The sequence below is a fragment of the Dendrobates tinctorius genome, unplaced genomic scaffold, assembly GCF_039654945.1.
Source record: "Dendrobates tinctorius isolate UK_male_01 unplaced genomic scaffold, ASM3965494v1 ptg000054l, whole genome shotgun sequence".
Classification (NCBI taxonomy): domain Eukaryota; kingdom Metazoa; phylum Chordata; class Amphibia; order Anura; family Dendrobatidae; genus Dendrobates; species Dendrobates tinctorius.
In genome coordinates, this window is record NW_027361722.1 from 4,726,101 (window position 1) to 4,750,252 (window position 24,152).

The 24,152-nt window shown below is 52.6% G+C and overlaps 2 protein-coding genes across 8 annotated transcripts in view; both read left to right on the forward strand.

Annotated features, from left to right (window-relative positions):
* The first annotated feature begins 59 nt into the window (after positions 1–59).
* On the forward strand, positions 60–12,989 carry QTRT2 (queuine tRNA-ribosyltransferase accessory subunit 2). 4 transcript variants are annotated; one of them, XM_073577062.1, is made up of 10 exons: positions 60–231; positions 462–678; positions 3,890–3,945; positions 4,071–4,136; positions 6,748–6,824; positions 7,170–7,379; positions 7,477–7,676; positions 8,069–8,238; positions 11,632–11,743; positions 11,981–12,989. In XM_073577062.1, the coding sequence occupies exons 2-10, from the start codon at positions 476–478 to the stop codon at positions 12,210–12,212; spliced, it is 1,326 nt and encodes a 441-aa protein (XP_073433163.1). In that variant the 5' UTR covers positions 60–231; positions 462–475; the 3' UTR covers positions 12,213–12,989. The 4 variants fall into 4 exon arrangements, with proteins under 4 accessions (XP_073433163.1, XP_073433164.1, XP_073433165.1 ...); XM_073577063.1 differs by having other exon boundaries at positions 61–231; positions 8,069–8,220; XM_073577064.1 differs by lacking the exon at positions 4,071–4,136 and having other exon boundaries at positions 62–231.
* Positions 12,990–20,213: 7,224 nt separating this feature from the next.
* TIGIT (T cell immunoreceptor with Ig and ITIM domains) overlaps positions 20,214–24,152 on the forward strand; it is a 33,005-nt gene continuing 29,066 nt past the window's right edge. Inside the window, exons 1-2 of one of the 4 annotated variants that reach the window (XM_073577081.1) lie at positions 20,216–21,010; positions 21,076–21,299. In XM_073577081.1, the coding sequence (XP_073433182.1) occupies positions 21,239–21,299 (61 nt within the window). In that variant the 5' untranslated portion in view covers positions 20,216–21,010; positions 21,076–21,238. Of the gene's footprint in view, positions 21,300–24,152 lie in introns of all 4 variants that reach the window. The other 3 variants (XM_073577082.1, XM_073577083.1, XM_073577080.1) reach the window with 3 other exon arrangements.

Below are 24,152 nucleotides of genomic sequence, written 5' to 3' on the forward strand. Positions count from 1 at the left end.
CGCAGAGTCACATGACTTGTGAACACTCGGCGATGAGTGATGACGTCGCGAGAGCTGATTGGCCCGATGGAGTTACGTAGAAGGCCGCGTCTTGCTTCCTTCCTGCACAGCACATGATCCCGTGTGTGTGTGGCGATCAGTGGTCATTGACGTCTGCTCGCGTTAACCCCCGCTGCACCAGTGTGTTGTGTTAACCCTTTATTAGCCCGGATTTTTCTCTGGATGGTCGCGGTGAGTAGTTGCTGCGTCAGTAGCGCTGCCCTGTGTGCACAGGACCCACATGTGAGAGGGTTGAGCCTAGACTGTATGGGCTCCTTCCAGGTCCTAACTGCAGCCCATACTGTCTAGCATCTACCCATGCGAGAGCCTCCAGCAGGAGCAGACGGCCGCGGATCTCCAGGACTACAGCTACCAGCATGCCCTCGTCATGATTCTCACCAATGTGTCTTTTCTCCTGACAGTCGCCCGTGGTGGGATGATGAAGCTGACGATCGGTGCTGTGACGGGCCGCGCTCGCCTCGGGGTGATCAGCAGCCGGGGCCAGACCGGAGAGAAGAGGCTGGAAGTCCCGGGCTGCCTGCTGTACACGCGGACGGCGTCTCCCCCACATCTCACCCACGACACCCTGCGGAGCATCGACAGCGTCCCACCCGTGACCCACGTCACCCTGTCCACGCTGTAAGAGAAGGCTGCGAGACAGAGGAGCTGCATAGAGGATGTCAGGAGAGGGCACCCAGCGGCACAGAGGATGTCAGGAGAGGGCACCCAGCGGCACAGAGGATGTCAGGAGAGGGCACCCAGCGGCACAGAGGATTTCAGGAGAGGGCACCCAGCGGCACAGAGGATGTCAGGAGAGGGGGCCCCAGCGGCACAGAGGATGTCAGGAGAGGGGGCCCCAGCGGCACAGAGGATGTCAGGAGAGGGGGCCCCAGCGGCACAGAGGATGTCAGGAGAGGGGGCCCCAGCGGCACAGAGGATGTCAGGAGAGGGGGCCCCAGCGGCACAGAGGATGTCAGGAGAGGGGGCCCCAGCGGCACAGAGGATGTCAGGAGAGGGGGCCCCAGCGGCACAGAGGATGTCAGGAGAGGGGGCCCCAGCGGCACAGAGGATGTCAGGAGAGGGGGCCCCAGCGGCACAGAGGATGTCAGGAGAGGGGGCCCCAGCGGCACAGAGGATGTCAGGAGAGGGGGCCCCAGCGGCACAGAGGATGTCAGGAGAGGGGGCCCCAGCGGCACAGAGGATGTCAGGAGAGGGGGCCCCAGCGGCACAGAGGATGTCAGGAGAGGGGGCCCCAGCGGCACAGAGGATGTCAGGAGAGGGGGCCCCAGCGGCACAGAGGATGTCAGGAGAGGGGGCCCCAGCGGCACAGAGGATGTCAGGAGAGGGGGCCCCAGCGGCACAGAGGATGTCAGGAGAGGGGGCCCCAGCGGCACAGAGGATGTCAGGAGAGGGGGCCCCAGCGGCACAGAGGATGTCAGGAGAGGGGGCCCCAGCGGCACAGAGGATGTCAGGAGAGGGGGCCCCAGCGGCACAGAGGATGTCAGGAGAGGGGGCCCCAGCGGCACAGAGGATGTCAGGAGAGGGGGCCCCAGCGGCACAGAGGATGTCAGGAGAGGGGGCCCCAGCGGCACAGAGGATGTCAGGAGAGGGGGCCCCAGCGGCACAGAGGATGTCAGGAGAGGAGGCCCCAGCGGCACAGAGGATGTCAGGAGAGGGGGCCCCAGCGGCACAGAGGATGTCAGGAGAGGGGGCCCCAGCGGCACAGAGGATGTCAGGAGAGGGCACCCAGCGGCACAGAGGATGTCAGGAGAGGGCACCCAGCGGCACAGAGGATGTCAGGAGAGGGCGCCCCAGCAGCACAGAGGATGTCAGGAGAGTGCAGAGGGGGTCCCAGCAGCACCGAGGATGTCAGGAGAGGGCGCCGAGCAGCACAGAGGATGTCAGGAGAGGGCGCCCCAGCAGCACAGAGGATGTCAGGAGAGGGGGCCCAGCAGCACAGAGGATGTCAGGAGAGGGGGCCCCAGCGGCACAGAGGATGTCAGGAGAGGGAGCCCCAGCGGCACAGAGGATGTCAGGAGAGGGAGCCCCAGCGGCACAGAGGATGTCAGGAGAGGGGGCCCCAGCGGCACAGAGGATGTCAGGAGAGGGGGCCCCAGCGGCACAGAGGATGTCAGGAGAGGGGGCCCCAGCGGCACAGAGGATGTCAGGAGAGGGGGCCCCAGCGGCACAGAGGATGTCAGGAGAGGGGGCCCCAGCGGCACAGAGGATGTCAGGAGAGGGGGCCCCAGCGGCACAGAGGATGTCAGGAGAGGGGGCCCCAGCGGCACAGAGGATGTCAGGAGAGGGGGCCCCAGCGGCACAGAGGATGTCAGGAGAGGGGGCCCCAGCGGCACAGAGGATGTCAGGAGAGGGGGCCCCAGCGGCACAGAGGATGTCAGGAGAGGGGGCCCCAGCGGCACAGAGGATGTCAGGAGAGGAGGCCCCAGCGGCACAGAGGATGTCAGGAGAGGGGGCCCCAGCGGCACAGAGGATGTCAGGAGAGGGGGCCCCAGCGGCACAGAGGATGTCAGGAGAGGGCTCCCCAGCAGCACAGAGGATGTCAGGAGAGGGCTCCCCAGCAGCACAGAGGATGTCAGGAGAGGGCTCCCCAGCAGCACAGAGGATGTCAGGAGAGGGCTCCCCAGCAGCACAGAGGATGTCAGGAGAGGGCTCCCCAGCAGCACAGAGGATGTCAGGAGAGGGCTCCCCAGCAGCACAGAGGATGTCAGGAGAGGGCTCCCCAGCAGCACAGAGGATGTCAGGAGAGGGCTCCCCAGCAGCACAGAGGATGTCAGGAGAGTGCAGAGGGCGCCCCAGCAGCGCCGAGGATGTCAGGAGAGTGCAGCGGGCACCTCAGCAGCACAGAGGATGTCAGGAGAGTGCAGCGGGCACCCCAGCAGCACAGAGGATGTCAGGAGAGTGCAGCGGGCACCCGAGCAGCACAGAGGATGTCAGGAGAGTGCAGCGGGCACCCGAGCAGCACAGAGGATGTCAGGAGAGTGCAGCGGGCACCCGAGCAGCACAGAGGATGTCAGGAGAGTGCAGCGGGCACCCCAGCAGCACAGAGGATGTCAGGAGAGGGCGACCCAGCAGCACAGAGGATGTCAGGAGAGGGCGACCCAGCAGCACAGAGGATGTCAGGAGAGTGCAGCGGGCACCCCAGCAGCACAGAGGATGTCAGGAGAGTGCAGCGGGCACCCCAGCAGCACAGAGGATGTCAGGAGAGTGCAGTGGGCACCCCAGCAGCACAGAGGTTGTCAGGAGAGGGCGACCCAGCAGCACAGAGGATGTCGGGAGAGTGCAGCGGGCACCCCAGCAGCACAGAGGATGTCGGGAGAGTGCAGCGGGCACCCCAGCAGCACAGAGGATGTCGGGAGAGTGCAGCGGGCACCCAAGCAGCACAGAGGATGTCGGGAGAGTGCAGCGGGCACCCCAGCAGCACAGAGGATGTCGGGAGAGTGCAGCGGGCACCCCAGCAGCACAGAGGATGTCGGGAGAGTGCAGCGGGCACCCCAGCAGCACAGAGGATGTCGGGAGAGTGCAGCGGGCACCCCAGCAGCACAGAGGATGTCGGGAGAGTGCAGCGGGCACCCCAGCAGCACAGAGGATGTCGGGAGAGTGCAGCGGGCACCCCAGCAGCACAGAGGATGTCGGGAGAGTGCAGCGGGCACCCCAGCAGTACAGAGGATGTCGGGAGAGGACAAACTAGTGCAGCAGGGTCCCCCAGAGTATCTCAGGGGAAGATCGATAAGTGCAGCGGGATCTACAGCAGCACAGAGTGTTTCAGGAGATGACAGGTTACATGGCAGTAATATAAGCAGCAGATCCTCAGGCTGTGACTTCTTCGCAGGGCAGAACATCAAGAAGTCCTGGAGGAATATAAGGAGGGGATCGGGAAGTTTGCAGGTGAGCTGCCATCTACCTGACGTGCCCCAGTCGGGATCATCTCCCCCAAACCTGCCTGTGGTTGTATATCTGGATTTTGTGCCTTTCCTCCCTTCAGATGTTTCTGTTCATCCATATTTCTGCAGTGTCTCCGGGTCGCCCATTCTTATTGATTTGCCTTGTTCCATCACCTGATGCCTCTTCATCTCGAGGTGATGGACGCTGTGATTACATCCTACTGAATGTTCATAAATATCCCCACTGTGTGCGGTCCTCTCATTCCTCTTCCCTGAGCATCCTCCGCTGAGACCCTTCCCCCTCTGTCTTCAGGTCTGTGTCTCTTTACTCGTTTTCTGAAAGTTCTTTGCTTTGGGAAATTGCTGACACCAACAAGTGTTTCCTGAGGAGAACATGGTGGTCAGTAACGAGGTTTTGTGTGCCTTTATTTAACGGGTCAGTCATCGATGAATTCCGCACTGCCAATCCCATCTCCTTGAAATACTTGGAGAACTTCTGAACTGGACGTGGATTCTAACCGTCCGGGCTCCACAGTTTACTCTGCACTGATGTTTTAAAATGTCAATGCAGAGTAAGCAGCTTATATGAGATTGACAGCCGCTCCGCACCTCCCCAGACACAGCCAGACTCCTCACAGAGCAGAGATATATGGCTGAACCAGCGCCTCATCAGGAGCTCCGGCTCCCTCCATCCACCCAGTGATCACATGACTGCGGGGTCCTCGGAGACATACAGGGGTTGGACAAAATAATGGAAACACCTCACGTTTTGGCATCATAATCTTCGAACATGTTATAAACATGTCACGGTTTGCATGTGGTAATGTTTTGTAGTTGATTATTTGTGTGATGTGATATGTGTATGTAAATTAACTGTTTGTTTTGCAGAATTGTAAGAACATTGATGAGAACCTGATACCAATGGCAGACCTCTCGGATTTTCAAAGAGGCCAAATTGTTGGTGCTCGTATGGCAGGCGCTAGTGTGACAGAAAGTGCCCGAATGCTTGGCGTGTCAAGAGGTACTGTCTCCAAAGTAATGACTGCGTTAGAAAGAGAAGGAAAAACGTCCGCAGCAAAGCACAGGTCCGGCCGAAAGTCGAAGTTGACTGAGAGAGACCGTCGGACTCTAAAGCGAATTGTGAGAGAGGATCGCAACACCACGGCTCCGAAAATCACTGCTGAGCTCAATGATCACCTACAGAACCCAGTGTCCACGAAAACTGTCCGTCGGGAGCTGCACAAATCTGGATTCCACGGAAGAGCTGCAATTAGAAAACCTCTGCTCTCAATGACAAATGTTTCCAAGCGTTTAGCGTGGTGTAGAAACCTCCAGAGTTGGTCCCTCGAGCAGTGGAAACGTGATATTCTCAGACGAATCATCGTTTACCCTATTTCCGACCTCCGGCCGAGTGTACCTTTGGAGAAAGCCGAAAGAAGCATTCCATCCAGACTGCCTTCTCCCAACCGTAAAACATGGCGGAGGTTCTGTGATGATCTGGGGTGCTATTTCATGGAGCTCCGCCGGGCCAATGATATCCCTTCATGGAAGAATTAACAGCCGCGATTATTTAGGCATTTTGGGCGACCAAGTGCATCCTATGGTTCAAGCACTGTTCCCGGAGGGGAATGCCATCTTTCAGGAAGATAATGCACCAATTCATACAGCTAGAATCGTTAAAGCATGGCACGAGGAATATTGTAATGAAGTGGAGCATCTCATCTGGCCCCCACAATCCCCAGACCTCAACATTATTGAGCATTTATGGCCGATTTTAGAGATTCAAGTTAGACGTCGATTTCCACCGCCATAGTCGCTCAAAGAACTGGAGCGTGTTTTACCTGAAGAATGGGCGACAATTCCTTTGGAAACCATTCACACCTTGTATGAATCCATACCTCGGAGAACTGAGGCTGTAATCGCCGCAAAAGGTGGACCTACAACACATTAAGCTAAGTTTGGTTGATGTTTCCATTATTTTGTCCAACCCCTGTTTGAGCCTCAGCTACAGGGGAAATAAGAAGAAAGTATTACTGCGTGAAAATGCCCCAAAGGCTTTTTAAGTTAAATAATTAGTAAAAAAAAGAATCTCTGTTTCTAGCCCGGCCCCTGTGGGATAACGTCATATAGTTTTACATTGTTTAGTGTCAGAGATTCACAGAGCGGCAGAAATGTCAAATCTTAGACCAGACCGTCCTAAACGTGCAGGATTTAGAACCGACTGGTCTAAGCTATTGGATGCTTTACATTGTGCCAGGAATGTGGGTCAGAGTTTTGGCACATTGTGTCGCGCATTAAAGAGCGCCGCTTTTCAGCATGATCCTGCCCTCTAACCTGAAAAGTCATAAAAATGTCTAAAACACATCATCGATCTGGTGCAAGTCATGAAAGATGGCGCAAATTACTCCACAAGACTCTGTTCATCCATCCCTTTATTTCCCTTTCTTTCCCTTCCCCTTTCTTTTTTGCTTTTCATTCATTTCCTTTCCCATCTTTCCTTCTTCCCTACCTTCATTTTCCTCCTTTTCTTTTTTTCCTTTTATTCACTCCCTTCCCTTTCCCATGGCCAGTATATAAGGGCTGTATCTGTGGTCATGTGTCACTTATGATCTATCTTTCCATCTATCTATGATCTATCTTGTGACCTGCGGCCTGTCGTCGTCCTGCAGTGATGACACTTGGCGTCTCCGGTGTTTTCCGCCTCGCGTGTCTGGTGACACCACTGTGCCTGCAGTTACATCCTGTGTGGTCAGGGTGAGGATGTGACCCCAATAACGGTTCTCGTGGTCTTGTGTTTCTCTTGCAGGTTTATCAGACACTTTACTCTATTGCTCAATACATGACCCCGTTGCTCCGGCCGCCCCTGGATTTAACACCAATAAGGTAAGGTGGCCCCGGAGTACGCCTTAGGTTCATCCGGAGGTTTGATCTCGTCCTGATTCCGCTGAGGGTCTGCTGCAGTTGTGTCCAGCCTCGACTGTCCACTGTAGGGCGAATGTGACAGCTCGGAGCCTCGGCAGCAGCATAGAAGATTGTGTGGACTGGACGCAATTGTAACAAATCCACAGCTGTGAGAAGTAACCTATATTTTCAGCCTTCAAATGTAAAGAAAAAGCTGCCATCACTGACTGCTAGCAGAAATATTGAAAATGTTACGACATTGACCTTCTCTTGGAGTGACTGTTCATCCTGAGCCCCCTGTTTCTTCATCTTCTCACCCCTCCATAGACTGTGTCAGTCTGGGGTTCAGGGGGGCGATTGGAGCTGACGCCCCAGAAGTTCATCTCCTTGCAGAGCGCCCTGAGGGTGGACTGGATCCAGTGCTTGTCTGACGGGGAGGTGACGGCCGACGGCTGCTCCAGGAAGAGAGCAAAGAAGTCCGTGGACCGATCGCTGGCGTTTCTGGATGAATGTCTGAAGCTGATGTCGGAGAACGAGGTGAGCATAAGGGGAGCGGAGAATCAGGTGCGGGAGACACGCAGTCAGTGAGTCCTTCTTAAAGGGATCATCTGTAACCTGCTGCTTCTTCCTCCAGGCTCTGAAGCAGAAGGTTGTGATTGGAGCCATCGAGGGAGGAGACCTCCAGGAGGAGAGGCTGAGATCCGCACGAGAGACGGCCAAGAGACCCGTGAGCGGCTTCCTGCTGGACGGATTCCATGGGCCCAGTGCGAACCTCGAGGCCAAGCTGAACCTTATCTCCGCTGTCACGGCGGAGTTACCAGAGGACAAGCCGCGGTGAGCAGTCTGCAGCAAACCCTCCGCTCTTTGTGCCCTCAGTCTCTGATAACCACATTCAGTGACAACAGGCAGAGATCTTGAAAACAAATCTTAATACATTTCTTCATATTTGCGATACAGAACTCTGAATCCCCCTTCTGGTGTCAAGTCTTCTAGGACTGTGCCTGCAGCGACCACCAGGGGGAGTTCAGGGCCAGCGCACACAGTATGCAGTAGGCTCCTGAGCTCCCCCTAGTGGTGGCTGCAGGTGGAATTGTGTTATGTAACGTTCGGGAGACGGAGCTCCGTATCAGATATCCGCCTGACAATCTGGAACAATGAGGCTTCTGGTTTCCTCCATCGTTTCCTTTTAGTTATTATTGCTCTCCTCTTTCTTCCACCTTCTCCAGGGTGATCCATGGCATGGGGCGGCCAGATCAGGTTATGGACTGCATTGAGCGCGGCGTGGATCTGTTTGACAGCACTTTCCCGTACGAAGTGACAGAGAGAGGCTGCGCCCTGTGCTTCACCCACCAATACCAGCCAGACCCAGAGACCGCAGGTGAACCGCAGCACCCTGGTAAATGTGCTCGCACTTCATATCTCTCCATGTTACATGCCAGCGGGGGATTACTCCATCATTAAGGGGGGATTCACTCTCAAGTTAAAATTTGCTGTAACTTCTAAAAGAGACGGTCGACCGTACTGAAAACTTGTCCATGAGAAGCGAGAGTGCAGTGAACCTCAGCGACGAGAAACACTCTCCCCGAGTGGTCTCACTGACTTGTCGCCAGCCGGTCGTCTCCATTCCTAGAGAGACTTGCTGCTTGCCTTCCTGCGTGTCAGCGGTCTGTGTGCGCTGCTTGCCTTCCTGCATGTCAGCGGTCTGTGCGCTGCTCGCCTTCCAGCGTGTCTGAGGTCTATGCGTGCTGCTCGCCTTCCTGCGCATCGGCGGTCTGTGCGCTGCTTGCCTTCCTGCGTGTCTGAGGTCTATGTGTGCTGCTCGCCTTCCTGCGCGTGGGCGGTCTGTGCGCTGCTTGCCTTCCTGCGTGTCTGAGGTCTATGCCTTCCTGCGCGTGGGCGGTCTGTGCGCTGCTCGCCTTCCTGCGCGTCGGTGGTCTGTGTGCGCTGCTCGCCTTCCTGCGCGTTGGCGGTCTATATGTGCTGCTCGCCTTCCTGCGCGTGGGCGGTCTGTGCGCTGCTCGCCTTCCTGCGCGTGGGCGGTCTGTGCGCTGCTCGCCTTCCTGCGCGTGGGCGGTCTGTGCGCTGCTCGCCTTCCTGCGCGTGGGCGGTCTGTGCGCTGCTCGCCTTCCTGCGCGTGGGCGGTCTGTGCGCTGCTCGCCTTCCTGCGCGTGGGCGGTCTGTGCGCTGCTCGCCTTCCTGCGCGTGGGCGGTCTGTGCGCTGCTCGCCTTCCTGCGCGTGGGCGGTCTGTGCGCTGCTCGCCTTCCTGCGCGTGGGCGGTCTGTGCGCTGCTCGCCTTCCTGCGCGTGGGCGGTCTGTGCGCTGCTCGCCTTCCTGCGCGTGGGCGGTCTGTGCGCTGCTCGCCTTCCTGCGCGTGGGCGGTCTGTGCGCTGCTCGCCTTCCTGCGCGTGGGCGGTCTGTGCGCTGCTTGCCTTCCTGCGTGTCTGAGGTCTATATGTGCTGCTTGCCTTCCTGCGCGTGGGCGATCTGTGCGCTGCTTGCCTTCCTGCGTGTCTGAGGTCTATGTGCGCTGCTTGCCTTCCTGCATGTCTGAGGTTTATGTGCGCTGCTTGTCTTCCTGCGCATGGGCGGTCTGCGCTGCTCGCCTTCCTGCGCGTCGGTGGTCTGTGCGCTGCTTGCCTTCCTGCGCGTCGGTGGTCTATGTGCTGCTCGCCTTCCTGCGCGTGGGCGGTCTGTGCGCTGCTTGCCTTCCTGCACGTCGGCGGTCTATATGTGCTGCTTGCCTTCCTGCGCGTCGGCGGTCTGTGTGCTGCTCGCCTTCCTGCGTGTCTGAGGTCTATGCGCGCTGCTCGCCTTCCTGCGCGTGGGCGGTCTATATGTGCTGCTCGCCTTCTTACGCGTCGGCGGTCTATATGCGCTGCTCGCCTTCCAGCGTTTCGGTGGTCTATGTGCGCTGCTCGCCTTCCTGCGCGTCGGCGATCGGGTGCACAGTAACAAGCCGCGATCGTTACTGGCGCTCCGAGAGAACATACAGCAAGACATTCAGGCTACGACCCCAGACCTCCTGCATATGGAGCGGCCGTGCTGGTGTGATTGGCTGAGGATAGTGGACATTTACCACACCGGCTTTATAATGTCCGTTTCTCATGGACCAAGTTATCTACAGTCCAATTTTCAGTACGATAAATCGTCCCTTTTAGACGATACAGTAATGTTTTCGGGTAAAGTAGCGAGTGAATTGCCCTGGAGTATTTGTGCAATGAGAAAACCAATTCACATGAGACTAAGCATAAAGAAGAGGGGAAGAAGTCTCCGCGGCCCCCAGTAACCCCGGAGTATGGTGTCTGCGGGGGCTGCACCATAAACGTCTCTCCCTAATAAGAACCCCAGTAATAGGTGAAGGCTCGTCACAGATTAATATAATTACCATGGAGACAAAGTAACAGATCAAGTAAAAAAAGAAAAAAACGTGTCGCCAGTCCGCACATTGTCACTACTCGCATTTCCCTTCCATGGGGGGTTTTGTCAGGAGGCCGAGGACCCTGGATAACTCTATACGAGCTAACGCCAGTGCGGTACTGTACAGAGCGGCCCAAAATGACGATATGCCCCAACATCACACGCTCCACACTTGTCCGATTCCGGATCACATTGTTCTCCCTGAGATGAGCCGCCGGCAGACATTCCGGCAGAGGCTTTGTCATAGAAGACACGGGAGCACTAGGCCGGGTAAGAGACAGACAAGATGGCTGCCGGCTGAATGATCTGCCAAAGTCTGGAGGTGGACAAATTGGAGGCTGTGGTGTCAGCAGGATGACCTTCCTGTACATGACACCAGATGGGGGTCACCAAAGTGTTCTCTAATGCACCTGCTGAGCTTACACCACTGGCAGCACGGAGGACCCCTCTGGTCTTAGTGTCCCTCAGAGGACTGTCCCCCAATAGACGCATAGTCCCCTCCATGTGCCACCACTAGGGTTGATCGAATAGCTTCGGATAAGAGGTTATTTAAATAGCTGCCTTGGTGACCCGGATATCTGGAGCGCTCCTAATAATCAGCTGTTCGGCGTCGCGGCTGTGTGACAGTCACAACACATGTATGGAGAGACTGCTTGTTGTGACGTCACACAGCCGCGACACATGCAGCTGCGGTGCCGGACAGCTGATCATCAGGAGCGCTCCAGCTATCCGGGTTCCCGATGCAGCTATTCGGATAACCTCTAATCCACAGCTATTGGATTAGTCCTAGCCACCACCATGACAGGTCTCACCACGTACCGCGCCGCGCTGATTTCTAGTGAATGAGATGATTTTTGGAGGAATTATGTCCCTCAAATCCGGGCCCTCCGGGAGGCTTCTCCACTGTTTTCTTCCAATGTGGTGTACATGACTCCCCGGATTATCAGCGGTGCCAGAGAACCTTATCGGCCCCCGATCTCATGGTCGTTGTGTGTCCGCCAGGGTTGTCTGTGATGTACGCTCTGTCTGTAAGAATCCTGACTGCTGGGAAATCATCCACGGTAAAATAACGGCCCAGCCTCCACTCCACCATTACAGTAATATAACAGCCCGGCCTCCACTCTGCCCTTATGATAACGTAACGGCCCGGCCTCCGCTCCGCCGTTACAGTAACGTAACGGCCCGGCCTCCGCTCCGCCGTTACAGTAACGTAACGGCCCGGCCTCCGCTCCGCCGTTACAGTAACGTAACGGCCCGGCCTCCACCACTGTAGTATAACAGCGCCTCATTATATGATTATGGCGCGGCGTTTCTCTGCCGTTCTTGACATTTGCAGTACTTGCTCTGTGACCACGATTTGTTTTCTTCTAGTCTTAGATCAGGAGGAGCCGAGTAATGGGGAGAAGAACGAGGAGAACTCTGAGGCTCCAGAGATGGACGGCTCCGATGTCACCTCCTACGAGATCTGTCTGAAGGAGAAACGGTGCGTGGCTCCTCGCACACATGACACCACCGCGCCACACATGACGCCGGCGTCTATTCAGCGCACAGTGACGTCGCAGGCCGTCTGCACCTGATAATACACTTTACACAATCTCCGGTTGCTGTCAGTGAATCATCACTGGAAACCCAACTGTTCATATTCAGTGACAGCAAGCGGCGATAATAGAGAACTGCAGACCCTGGATGAAATAAATCTAAGCGTTTCCTTGTCTCGCAGGTTTCGTGACGACTTCGGGCCGCTGCTCGAGGGCTGCACGTGTTACTGCTGCCGCAACCACAGCCGCGCCTACGTCCATCACCTCCTGACCGCCAAGGAGTTACTGGCCGGGATCCTCCTCATGATGCACAACTTCCAGCAATACTTCAGCTTCTTCCGATCGGTGCGTCAGGCGATGCGTGACGGGAAGTTCTCCGACCTAAAGCAGATGATCCAGAGACAATCGTCCTGAGATGCGGGTTATTACGCTACTCTACCATTATAATAAAACGGACTCCAACAGGAGATTTTCTAACTGCTGCTCCCCAGGTGTGAATATTTCTGCACTGGTCGGGTCTAAAGGAGGACTCTCTGCTGCCAGGGGTGTAGATCTCACCGTTCTTTATCCTGTCATTAAGGGAGCCAACCCCACATCTGCTGGTGACGGGCTTCATGTGGATTTCCGCTGCTCCATTTCGCCATATTTTATGGATATGATTGCGTCTGTCCCGTTACATCATTATGCTACTTCTTACTTATCTCTACTGCTTTCGGGATGTTCCTCCTTATCAGATCTGTTGCCTTCGGCTCCTCTACACCTGATCATCGCCTTCTTTCCCAGCTGATGCCACATCTGACACGTTCATCCCTAGTACTTCGGACAAGCCCAGCTCTGCTACATCAGCTCTTCCCAATCACCTTCTCGTGCATGACTGGGATGAAAAGGATTGAAACTGACTATGCGGAACCGTGGCCGAGAAACAGCAAAGAGGAACCAACACCCAGTTCTGGCGGCCGGAGCTTCTCTGTCATTCTAAAATATTCATTTAAAATTAGAAATGGTTTAATTTCCATCTGCATCTCAGCCATACTGGATTCTTGGTGCAGCGAAGGATTGAGGAGACCATGGGCCCTGAGAAAAAGTTTCCCTGCCGCCTTTTCACACCCTTGTCCTGCCCCCATGTCTGTAGCTGACATCCCCTTGCATTAATTTCTCTGAATATGAAAATAAATTCTTCTGAGCATTGGCCTCACGACTTTTAATATTATCCTCCGAGACGTCACCACACTTATCCCACTTTGCCTCCATTGATCGGATTCCCTCCAAATAGGAGACTTCTCGCCGCTGTAAGATCCCTGTTACTGCCTCTTTAAATTGTCATTGAATTTCCCCCACAGAAATGTCTTCAAGTTGTGAAATAAAGTGATCACTGGCAGCCCGGTCTGGACTGTTGGGTGGGTGGTGAAGCTCCATGGAGCCGCATTCCCTGATAAGCAGCTTGTGATTTGCGAGATTTGTGGGCTGGGGCATTGTCGTGAAGCAGCGACGCACCGGCCGACAACTTTCCCTGGCCTTTCTCTGTGATTGCCTCACGTAACGCCGTCATTGCTGAAGCAGAGGTGTCTCCAGTAATTGTTGTCTTCTGTGGCATGACTTCTAGACCTGTATCTGAAAGTCACCAAGCTACAACTTACCTACTGTGGACTCCTCACACAGAGCAATCACTGGAGAAGGACATCATGGTCAGAAGAACAGAAGGAACACGGCGAAGAGGAAGACCAGCAGCATGATTGCTTGATACTGACACGATATGGCTGAGAAAACCCTGGTGACCTATCTAGGCTTGGACATGATCCATCTTCCTACAGAGCGTTCATCATCCATTAAGTCGCCACGGCTCGAGATCAAGCTGAAGGCCATTAAAGAAGTATCACAAAAATCTGTTGCCATGATCTTTCCAGTTGACTGCTGGAAATAAAATGTCTCTGGAGTTGGTGACCCCTTGTGCCTCCATTGTTTGGTCTCAGGATCATGGTGGAGGAGCCATGTTTCTAGAATTCTGGAATAGAAGCCTCCTGAGTTTTCCCTATGCATGTCTAAATTTCCTTGGCTAAATTGCTGGTGACAGGTTTTTTGCTCAGTTGTCAACATTCGTGGCATCAACGGGGAACTGAACGTCATCAAGACATCATGAGTGATACTGGAAATTGCACCAACTGAGATGCCTAATTCATGAGTTTTGACTTTGACCTGACAATCTTCCAAAATCATGGCCTCCACTTTAAGGCACATTTCCTTAGAAGCTGACCCCCGTTCAGGGCAACCTGTTGAAGCATCTTCAATTGAATTCTTGAAGTCTTCCTGCAGGTCTTAATCCAATAAGTGACCACGTGTCGTCCTGCAGGTCCTAAAGAAATAAGTACCAAGAATCAACAAAGTCACAATGTACATAAAATCTGTGGCTGATCGTGGGCCACTCTGACGTTTTGCATGGTGTAAAGCCTGTGGTGTAATCTGCTGCTGGTTGGGGGACAAGACATATGGCCGCCATTACTGCCCCTGCGATGCTCCACTGCATTATAACCACAGAGTGAGTGTGAAGCATCATGACAGCTACAGCGGGTGAAATAATTATTGAACACGTCTAAAGTTACTTATAACTTAATTTATGGACAGCTATAGATGATTTCTTTCCTGTGTGGATTGGACGGGTTGTCACCGACATCTGGGGAGAATTTCATGGCAATAGCAGCTTTAGAAATAGATTTACTTAGATTGGTGACGTGTTTAATACTTATTTCGCTCGCTGTATATTGGCAGCCATAATGGATATTTCCCGACTTATCTAGATTCAGACAGGACTGAGAAACGCTTAACCATCCATAGAACAGGTAGAGATGACCTCCTAGAATTGACTTGATGGTGTGGGGGCCGTGCTGTAACCCCTGGCATAACGTGGTTTTATTAATAGCATGGATCGGCTGTGATCATAACAACCAGCAGAGAAGCGGCGTTCCTGGCAGGGAGCTCCCGAGGTCACCCCGCAGCCCCCGGGGACACGGTGTCTGAAAGCCGCAATTATATCAGCGTCTCTCGCAGAGATGCAATTGTGCTATTGCAATGATTTCTACAATTGGAGATCCATCTCCTGTGCCAAGTAATCCAGCTGGGAAAGACAGCGCACAGCAGAGCCGAGCATGTAGCAGAGCGCAGCCGGTAACACTACATCATGTGCCTGGGATCGGGCCAGGTTATAGAAATGTGCCCAAAAAGGGGCCGATGGGTGAAGCCGATCTGGTCAGAGAGAAAATTAGTTTATAGAAGACAATCAGTGACCGTCACATAACACCGAGACACGGGATACAGATACCAGCCTCATATCCGGGCCCTGAGCCATAGGGGCCTCATCTGATGTGCTGAATGTACAGACGAGGGGTCGACAAGTGCACAACTACAACCCCCAATGTGTCAACCAAAAGGTGCATTAGGACAGATGTGAGATATATAGATGAGCATCATCACCCCAATCCTCCTGTACGGCAGTGAAGTCCGGAGTCCTCACACATTCCCAAGGTGGGATTCCAGCCCAACAAAAATATTCCACCAGGAATTCTGTAAGACCCCGCTCCAAGTCCATCGGAGCACCTCCAACAGTGTCTGCTGGGCTGAATGAGGCAGGTTACCCAAAACCTCAGTATCCAGAAGAGGGCACTGTCCTTCCATGGTCACCAACGTAGGAGCAGTTCAAGCTTGCATTACCATAAAGCCCTGCTACATGTAGGTGGTCGACCCAAACCAGGACCCCAGAACAGCCCAACCAAACCAGGACCACCAGAACAGCCCAACCAAACCCGTCCCATGAGGAAGAGAGCAGTGCAGTATGTGAGCACATGGGAGAAAGCAGCACAGTATATGAGCGCTGGGGAGAGAGCAGTGCAGTATGTGAGCACGTGGGAGAGCAGCGCAGTATGTGAGTGTGAGGGAGAGAGCAGCGCAGTATGTGAGTGCAGGGGAGAGCGCAGCGCAGTATGTGAGCATGGGGGAGAGCGCAGCGCAGTATGTGAGTGCAGGGGAGAGCGCAGCGCAGTATGTGAGTGCAGGGGAGAGCGCAGCGCAGTATGTGAGTGCAGGGGAGAGCGCAGCATGTGAGTGCAGGGGAGAGCGCAGCGCAGTATGTGAGTGCAGGGGAGAGCGCAGCGCAGTATGTGAGCATGGGGGAGAGAGCAGCGCAGTATGTGAGCATGGGGGAGAGCGCAGCGCAGTATGTGAGTGCTGGGGAGAGCGCAGCGCAGTATGTGAGCATGGGGGAGAGAGCAGCGCAGTATGTGAGTGCTGGGGAGAGCGCAGCGCAGTATGTGAGTGCTGGGGAGAGCGCAGCGCAGTATGTGAGTGCAGGGGAGAGCGCAGCGCAGTATGTGAGTGCTGGGGAGAGCGCAGCGCAGTATGTGAGCATGGGGGAGAGAGCAGCGCAGTATGTGAGTGCTGGGGAGAGCGCAGCGCAGTATGTGAGTGCAGGGGAGAGCGCAGTGCAGTATGTGAGTGCAGGGGAGAGCGCAGCGCAGTATGTGAGTGCAGGGGAGAGCACAGCGCAGTATGTGAGTGCAGGGGAGAGCGCAGCGCAGTATGTGAGTGCAGGGGAGAGCGCAGCGCAGTATGTGAGCATGGGGGAGAGAGCAGCGCAGTATGTGAGCATGGGGGAGAGCGCAGCGCAGTATGTGAGTGCTGGGGAGAGAGCAGCGCAGTATTTGAGCGTGGGGGAGAGAGCAGCACGGTATGTGAGCGCGGGGGAGAGTGCAGCGCGGTATGTGAGCACGGGGGAGAGAGCAGCGCGATATGTGAGCGTGGGGGAGAGAGCAGCGCAGTATGTGAGCGCAGTATTTGAGAGCGTGGGGGAGAGAGCAGCGCAGTATGTGAGCGTGGGGGAGAGAGCAGCGCAGTATTTGAGCGTGGGGGAGAGATCATCGCAGTATATGAGCGCGGGGGAGAGAGCAGCGGAGTATGTGAGCGCGGGGAAGAGAGCAGCACAGTATGTGAGCGCGGGGGAGAGAGCAGCGCAGTATGTGAGCGCGGGGGAGAGAGCAGCGCGGTATGTGAGCTCGGGGGAGAGAGCAGCGCGGTATGTGATTGTGGAGGAGAGAGTAGCGTAGTATGTGAGCGTGGGGGAGAGCAGCGCAGTATGTGAGCGCGGGGAGAGTGCAGTGCAGTATGTGAGCGTGGGGGAGAGTGCAGTATGTGAGCGTGGGGGAGAGTGCTGCGCAGTATGCGAGTGCTGGGGGAGAGTGGGGGAGAGAGCAGCGCAGTATATGAGTGTGGGGGAGAGAGCAGCGCAGTATATGAGTGTGGGGGAGAGAGCAGTGCAGTATGTGAGTGGAGGAGAGAACAGCGCTGTATGTGAGCGCGGGGGAGCAGCGCAGTATTTGAGAGCGTGGGGGAGAGAGCAGTGCAGTATGTGAGCGTGGGGGAGAGAGCAGCGCAGTATGTGAGCGTGGGGGAGAGAGCAGCGCAAAATGTGAGCGTGGGGGAGAGAGCAGCGCATTATGTGAGCGCGGGGGAGAGTGCAGTGCAGTATGTGAGCGTGGGGGAGAGTGCAGCGCAGTATGTGACCTGCCACCCCAACTCTCCTTGTCCACCATAGCAACCAATCACACTGCACCTTTCATTTTACCAGCGAAAAAAAAAAAAAAAAAGCTGCGTTCTCATTGGTTGCTGTCGTAAACTGAAAGCTGAGCTCTGATTGGTCCCTGAGGAGCTGGTATATTTTACAGGTCTTGTAATATTGCCATATTGGGTAATGCATTGTGTGTATATAGATATTCTTGTGTTGAATAGATATAGGGAAAGTGTAGGGTTTAGATTTAGCCCACTAGGGGGGGGCACAATAGAGTAAGATAGGATTTAGCTCGCTAGCAGGGGCCGGCTGAGGGCGCTTCCTGGGAGTCTGGAGAAGGAGTGTGAGCCGGGAGCTCAAATATGAAAAAAAAAAAAATTATCGAACCTCCCCCTTTTTTACCCCATAAGGCTGGTCCTTAAGGGGTTAAGGCTAGTTCCACACTAGCGTTTATTCCACGCAGCGCACGGTGCCGCTAAGCCCCGCCCCCTGCCGGCTCCCTGCCCGCCCCATCCGGTCATCACTGTCGCACATGGACGCTTGCGATCTGCGCACCCTATCTTTAGCATGTTGCATTTCGGCGCACCTTCAAAAATGTGCAGCGCACGCCAAAATCCTACTAGCGCACGGGCAGGGAGCCGGCAGGGGGCGGGGCTTAGCGGCGCTGTGCACTGCGTGGAATAAACGCTAGTGTGAAACTAGCCTTAACCCCTTAAGGACCAGCCTTATGGGGTATTTTGTTTGTGAATTTCTATTTTTCCCTCCCAGAGCCATAACTTTGTTATTTTTCCGTTAATATGGCCAAGTGAGGGCTTTTATTTGCGGGATGCGTTTAACCTTTGAATGACACCATTGGTTTTACCATGCTGTGTACTGGAAAACGGGGAAAAAAAATTCAGTCAGGTGAAATTTTTTAAAAAAGTGCAAACCCATAAAAGTTTTTTTTTTTTTTTTTTTTTACCATGTTCACTAAATGCTAAGACTGCCACCTGCCAGTCTGATTCTCCAGGTGATTACGAGTTCACAGACACCAAACATGTCTAGCTTCATTTTTATTTAATCGGTGAAAAAAAATTTAAAACTTCGCTAAATAAAAAAATAAATTGCGTCATTTTCGAGACCCGCAGCGTCTCCATTTTCCGTGATCTCAGGTTGGGTGGGGGCTTATTTTTTGCGCACCGAGCTGACGTTTTTATTGATAGGATTTTTGATCGCCCATTATTGCATTTTGTTGCAATGTTGCAGCGATCAAAAAAATGTAATTCTGGCGTTTTGATTTTTTTCTCGTTACACCATTTACCAGTCGGAGTCATTATTTTTATATATTGATAGATTGGGCGATTTCGAACATGGCGATACCAAATATGTCCATTTTTTTCTTGTTTTATTTTGAATGGGGCAAATGGGGGATGGTTTAAACTTTTATATTTTTTATTTTTTTAAAAACTTTTTTTTTTTTTTTACTTTCTACATTCTTCAATAGTCTCCATGGGAGACTAGAACTTGCAATCATCCGATCGTCTATGCTACACTTAGGGCTGCAGCCCTGCTCTATGTAGTAGAAATAGTCACTTGCTATGAGTGATGACCGCCGGGCGGCGCTCATAGTGATCCAGCAATGACAACCACAGGGGTCTCCTGCATTCCCCGGGTTGTCGTGACAATCCATTGGCGACCCATGATCATGTGACACAGGTGCCGATGGGCAGGAGACACTCGTGGTTGTCATTGCAGAGATTGACAGCGGCATGTAACATGTTAACAGCTGCGGGTGGAATGCAATTCCACCCGTGGCTGTTAGGGGGACATGAGAGCTGATCAGATCAGCTGTCATGTGCCGGAAAAGGTGCAGGCTCATGGCCGGAGCCCGCAGCAGACAGGAGGAGGCGTCCAATGTAGGGTATAGCCGGCATTGGAGGTTAAAGGGTTAATAATAAAGAAAATAAATGAGCATATTTGTTATCGCCTCGTCCGTCAAAGTTGGATCTATCAATATACAATATTAATTAACCCAAACAGTAAATACTGTAAAGGGAAAAATAAACAAAAAGCCACAATAAAAAACATGTTAAATCTAACATAGGAAGGAACCAATAAAGCCGTTAGCTCACCACACGAGAAAATCCCTCAGCTCCATCGACGGAAAAGTAAGAAAGTTACTGATCTCAGAAAATGGCGACAATAACATTTTTTATTTTTCATTTACAAAATTCCAATTTCTTTTTTCATCCTTTAAATTAAAAAAAAAAAAGTAAAACTTTGGTATCGTAATGGCTCCAACCCGGAGAATCCTGCTTCCAGGTCATTTTTACGGCACAATAAGCGGAGTAAGAACAAATCCCCCAAACTTTGCTGGAACGGAGGATTGTTTTCGCTATTTCCCCCCATTTTTTCTTTTTTTCAGTCCATTTATATAATAAAGTGAATGGCGGCATCCAAAACCACAACTCGTCCCACAATAAACAATCCTCATGTATCCGTGGGGACCGAAAAATGAAAAAAGTTACAGCTCTTGAAAGGAGGAGAGGAAAAAAATGGAAGAGGAAAAACTAAAAATTGACTCTAGGGGTTGTCCAAGCATGTGATCATCTCAGTATCTGCCATACTCGGCAGCGGTCTCCCCGGTGGATCCAGCACAGGCTGATCCAGGCTTCACTGAAAGTGATGGCGTTCACGGGAAAGTGGAAGCCTGTGGTCAAGAGAAGTGACCATGGAGGGAGGGTAGTCTATTCCACCATCTGTATGGATGGGGGGCTCCTGCACTGATCACCTACTCACCTTAGGTGACGATCATAGCGCCTTGTCTCATATATGGGGGCACACTGACACTGCTCCAGTTCTGCGGTGATGGTGGGAGGAAAAGGCAAGGTTCCCAATTTTTGGTGTCTCATCACCTTGCAATCCTCATATAGAAGACATACGACATCCTAGATGATAGATCTGGAGGCACGGATGCTCTGGAGACCACGACCAGTGCAAAGATGATGCCCATATCTTGTGGTCCCCTAATCTGGAGTACCGTACAACAGAGCCCCAAACCTGAGGTGTGAAATACTGAAGAGTGCCCCCAACAACCAGTCACATCAGTATGAGCAATGCTGCCCCCGATTAGTCCTTATACCCTAACGGGGGACAGGAGGCTCCAACCAGAACCTTTGACATCATCACACTTAATTTAGGGGTGGTACTCCTCATAGATCTTCCTGAGATTGTGCACCCCCTGCTCCAGCAGTCTCCTCTTCATTTTTGCATATGTATTGAACGTGGACCCATCATTCTAGACCTTTTTGATTAGTGGGGGTCCAACTGCTAGGACTCTTATCACATCCCCACTAGAAGGAAACTGCAGAGCGCATGCTCAACCGTTATTCACTACGGGCCTCACTTTCTCCAGTGGCCCCGCAGGGAATTGTGATCAGTGGGGGTCTGACTGTAAGATACATGATAGCTTCTACATTCTTGAATACCCCTTTAAACATTGTTCTGAGCTGTGGCCCCATCTTTTCCTTTGTTTTCTATAGTTGGAGCTCCAGAACTGACCCCTGAATGGAGATTGGATCTGTCCAAGGAGAGTGTCAGACCCCGAAAAAAGCCTGGCAGTATGGCGGACTCTTTTAAATCTATACCTTGTGTAAATATTCACACCTGTGTAGACTAACTTGTAAGTATCAGTCTCGTCTCCCCCACAGATGTTCTCGTGTGGTTTATACGTTTCCTCCTCTATAGATTCTGTACACAGTAACTTCCTCTGCTCACTTCTCTGGTATCTGATGGTGAGGACCCCGGACCTCTGCTCACTTCTCTGGTATCTGATGGTGAGGACCCCGGACCTCTGCTCACTTCTCTGGTATCTGATGGTGAGGACCCTGGGCCCCTGCGCTACCCCACAATGACTCCACATTCCAGGGACTGGGCTCTGCAGATGATTGTCTTCCTCCTCCCCACCATCGGTGAGTCCCAATGTTACCAGGCTTTATCGAAATTAATTCTCACCTACTCTTTCAAGAGCTCTGCTTGCTGGCAGTGAATGTTTGCATAGTTTCGGGTCCTCCGATGTTCACGTCTTACAGAAGGCACCAATGTCTGGCACTACGTAGGTACACAAGGTATGACGTCCACATGCAGGACCGGCTCCAGGTTTCTACGGCCATTGGTCGACCCAGTGGGCTCCTCTTTTTTATTTTTCTCTCCTCTTCTCCTGAGATCCAGAACTTTTTTTTATTTTTCTGGTGATAGAGTTCTATAAGGGATTATTTTACGGTACAAACTGTAGTTTTTATCACTTCCATTTTGGGGTCCATGCAACTTATCTGAACTCCGCAAAATAAATTGAGGTGTTGCAGTCTGGAAAGACACGCCGCATGTGTGTCTCCGCAGGGAAGCCGCGGGTGTCGGAGCACGCATAGTGGACATGGGATTTCTTGAAATCCCATCCACTATGCTGAAACATCTGGCTGCTGTGGGTTGGATGCTGTGGATGTACGCAGCGTCCAACCCACAGCATTTACTGACCGTGGGAACATACCCGTATAGTATGTGCACACGATCAGGAATTGCTCAGGATTTGACGCAGGTGAAATCTGCATCTGAGGTCACTGGCAGGTCACCTGCGTTTTTGATGCGTTGTTTCATTGCATGCGTTTTTTTTTGCCACTTGAAATAAAGCTAATTGAAAGTTAGCTTCTGGGAAGTAAAAAAAAGTGATTTCCTGTATTCAGATATATTGGGGTATGTGCACACGGTCAGTAAACGCTGCGGGTTGGATGCAGCGTACATCCGAAATGTCCAACCTACAGCGTCCAGCTGTTACAGTGTAGTGGATGGGAATTCAAGAAATCCCATGCCCAATATGTGTGCACTGATGCCCGCGGCTCACCCGTAGAGAAGGACATGAGGCGCATCTCTCCAGACCGCAGCATGTCAATTTATGTAGTGGAGACGCTCCATCTCCGCTGTGTAAATTACACATTCTCTATCATTAGATGCGGTAAAACTGCATTATCTTCCTAATCACATGTGTGTTACAGTGGGTACGGAAAGTATTCTGACCCCTTTAAATTTTTCACTCTTTGTTTCATTGCAGCCATTTGGTAAATTCAGAAAAGTTCATTTTTTCCTCATTAATGTACACTCTGCACCCCATCTTCACTGAAAAAAACAGAAATGTAGAAATATTTGCAAATTTATTAAAAAAGAAAACCTGAAATCCCACATGGTCATAAGTATTCAGCCCCTTTGCTCAGACACTCATATGTAAGTCACATGCTGACCCTTTCCTTGTGATCCTCCTTGAGATGGTTCTTCTCCTTCATTGGAGTCCAGCTGTGTGTAATTCAACTGATAGGACTTGATTTGTAAAGGCGCACACCTGTCTATATAAGACCTCACAGCTCACAGTGCATGTCAGACCAAATGAGAATCATGAGGTCAAAGAAACTGGCCAAGGAGCTCAGAGGCAGAATTGTGGCAAGGCACAGATCTGGCCAAGGGTACAAAAGAATTTCTGCAGAGCACAGTGGCCTCCATAATCCTTAAATGGAAGAAGTTTGGGACCACCAGAAGTCTTCCTAGACCTGGCCGTCCAGCCAGAGCAATCGTGGGAGAAGAGCCTTGGTGAGAGAGGTAAAGAAGAACCCCAAGATCACTGTGGCTGAGCTCCACAGATGCAGTAGGGAGATGGGAGAAAGTTCCACAAAGTCAACTATCACTGGAGCCCTCCACCGATCGGGCCTTTATGGCAGAGTGGCCCGCCGGAAGCCTCTCCTCAGTGCCAGATATATGAAAGCCCGCAGAGAGTTTGCTTAAAAACCACATGAAGGACTCCCAGACTATGAGAAATAAGATTCTGCGGTCTGATGAGGCGAAGATAGAACTTTTTGGTGATGATTCTAAGCGGTATATGTGGAGAAAACCAGGCACTGCTCATCACCTGCCCAATACAATCCCAACAGTGAAACATGGTGGCAGCATCATGCTATGGGGGTGTTTTTCAGCTGCAGGGACAGGACTGGTTGCAAATGAAGGAAACTTGAATGAGGCCAAGTACAGAGATATCCTGGATGAAAACCTCTTCCAGAGTGCTCTGGACCTCAGACTTGGCCAAAGGTTCACCTTCCAACAAGACAATGACCCTAAGCACACAGCTAAAATAACAAAGGAGTGGCTTCAGAACAACTCTGTGACCATTCCTGACTGGCCCAGCCAGAGCCCTGACCTAAACCCAATGGAGCATCTCTGGAGAGACCTGAAAATGGCTGTCCACCAACGTTCACCATCCAACCTGACGGAACTGGAGAGACTCTGCAAGGAAGAATGGCAGAGGATCCCCAAATCCAGGGGTGAAAAACTTGTGGCATCATTCCCAAGACGACTCATGGCTGTACTAGCTCAAAGGGGCTGAATACTTATGACCATGTGATATTTCAGTTTTTCTTTTTTAATAAATTTGCAAAAATTTCTACATTTCTGTTTTTTTCAGTGAAGATGGGGTGCAGAGTGTACATTAATGAGGAAAAAATGAACTTTTGTGAATTTACCAAATGGCTGCAATGAAAGAGTGAAAAATTTAAAGGGGTCTGAATACTTTCCATACCCACTGTATATATGTTCCATGCACTGGAATCAGAGGTGTATATACCATACACTCATGGTTAGTTCCCCTGTAACCGGCCTAGTAGTGGACCCACCCGCAGCCGCGTCCATCATTTGTCAGTCACTTACGTAATTGTCCTGACAATTTGAGGAAGCAAAGTTGTGTCTCTGTGACAAACTGGTTTCAGCGATGGGATCTGTGTGACCCCCCT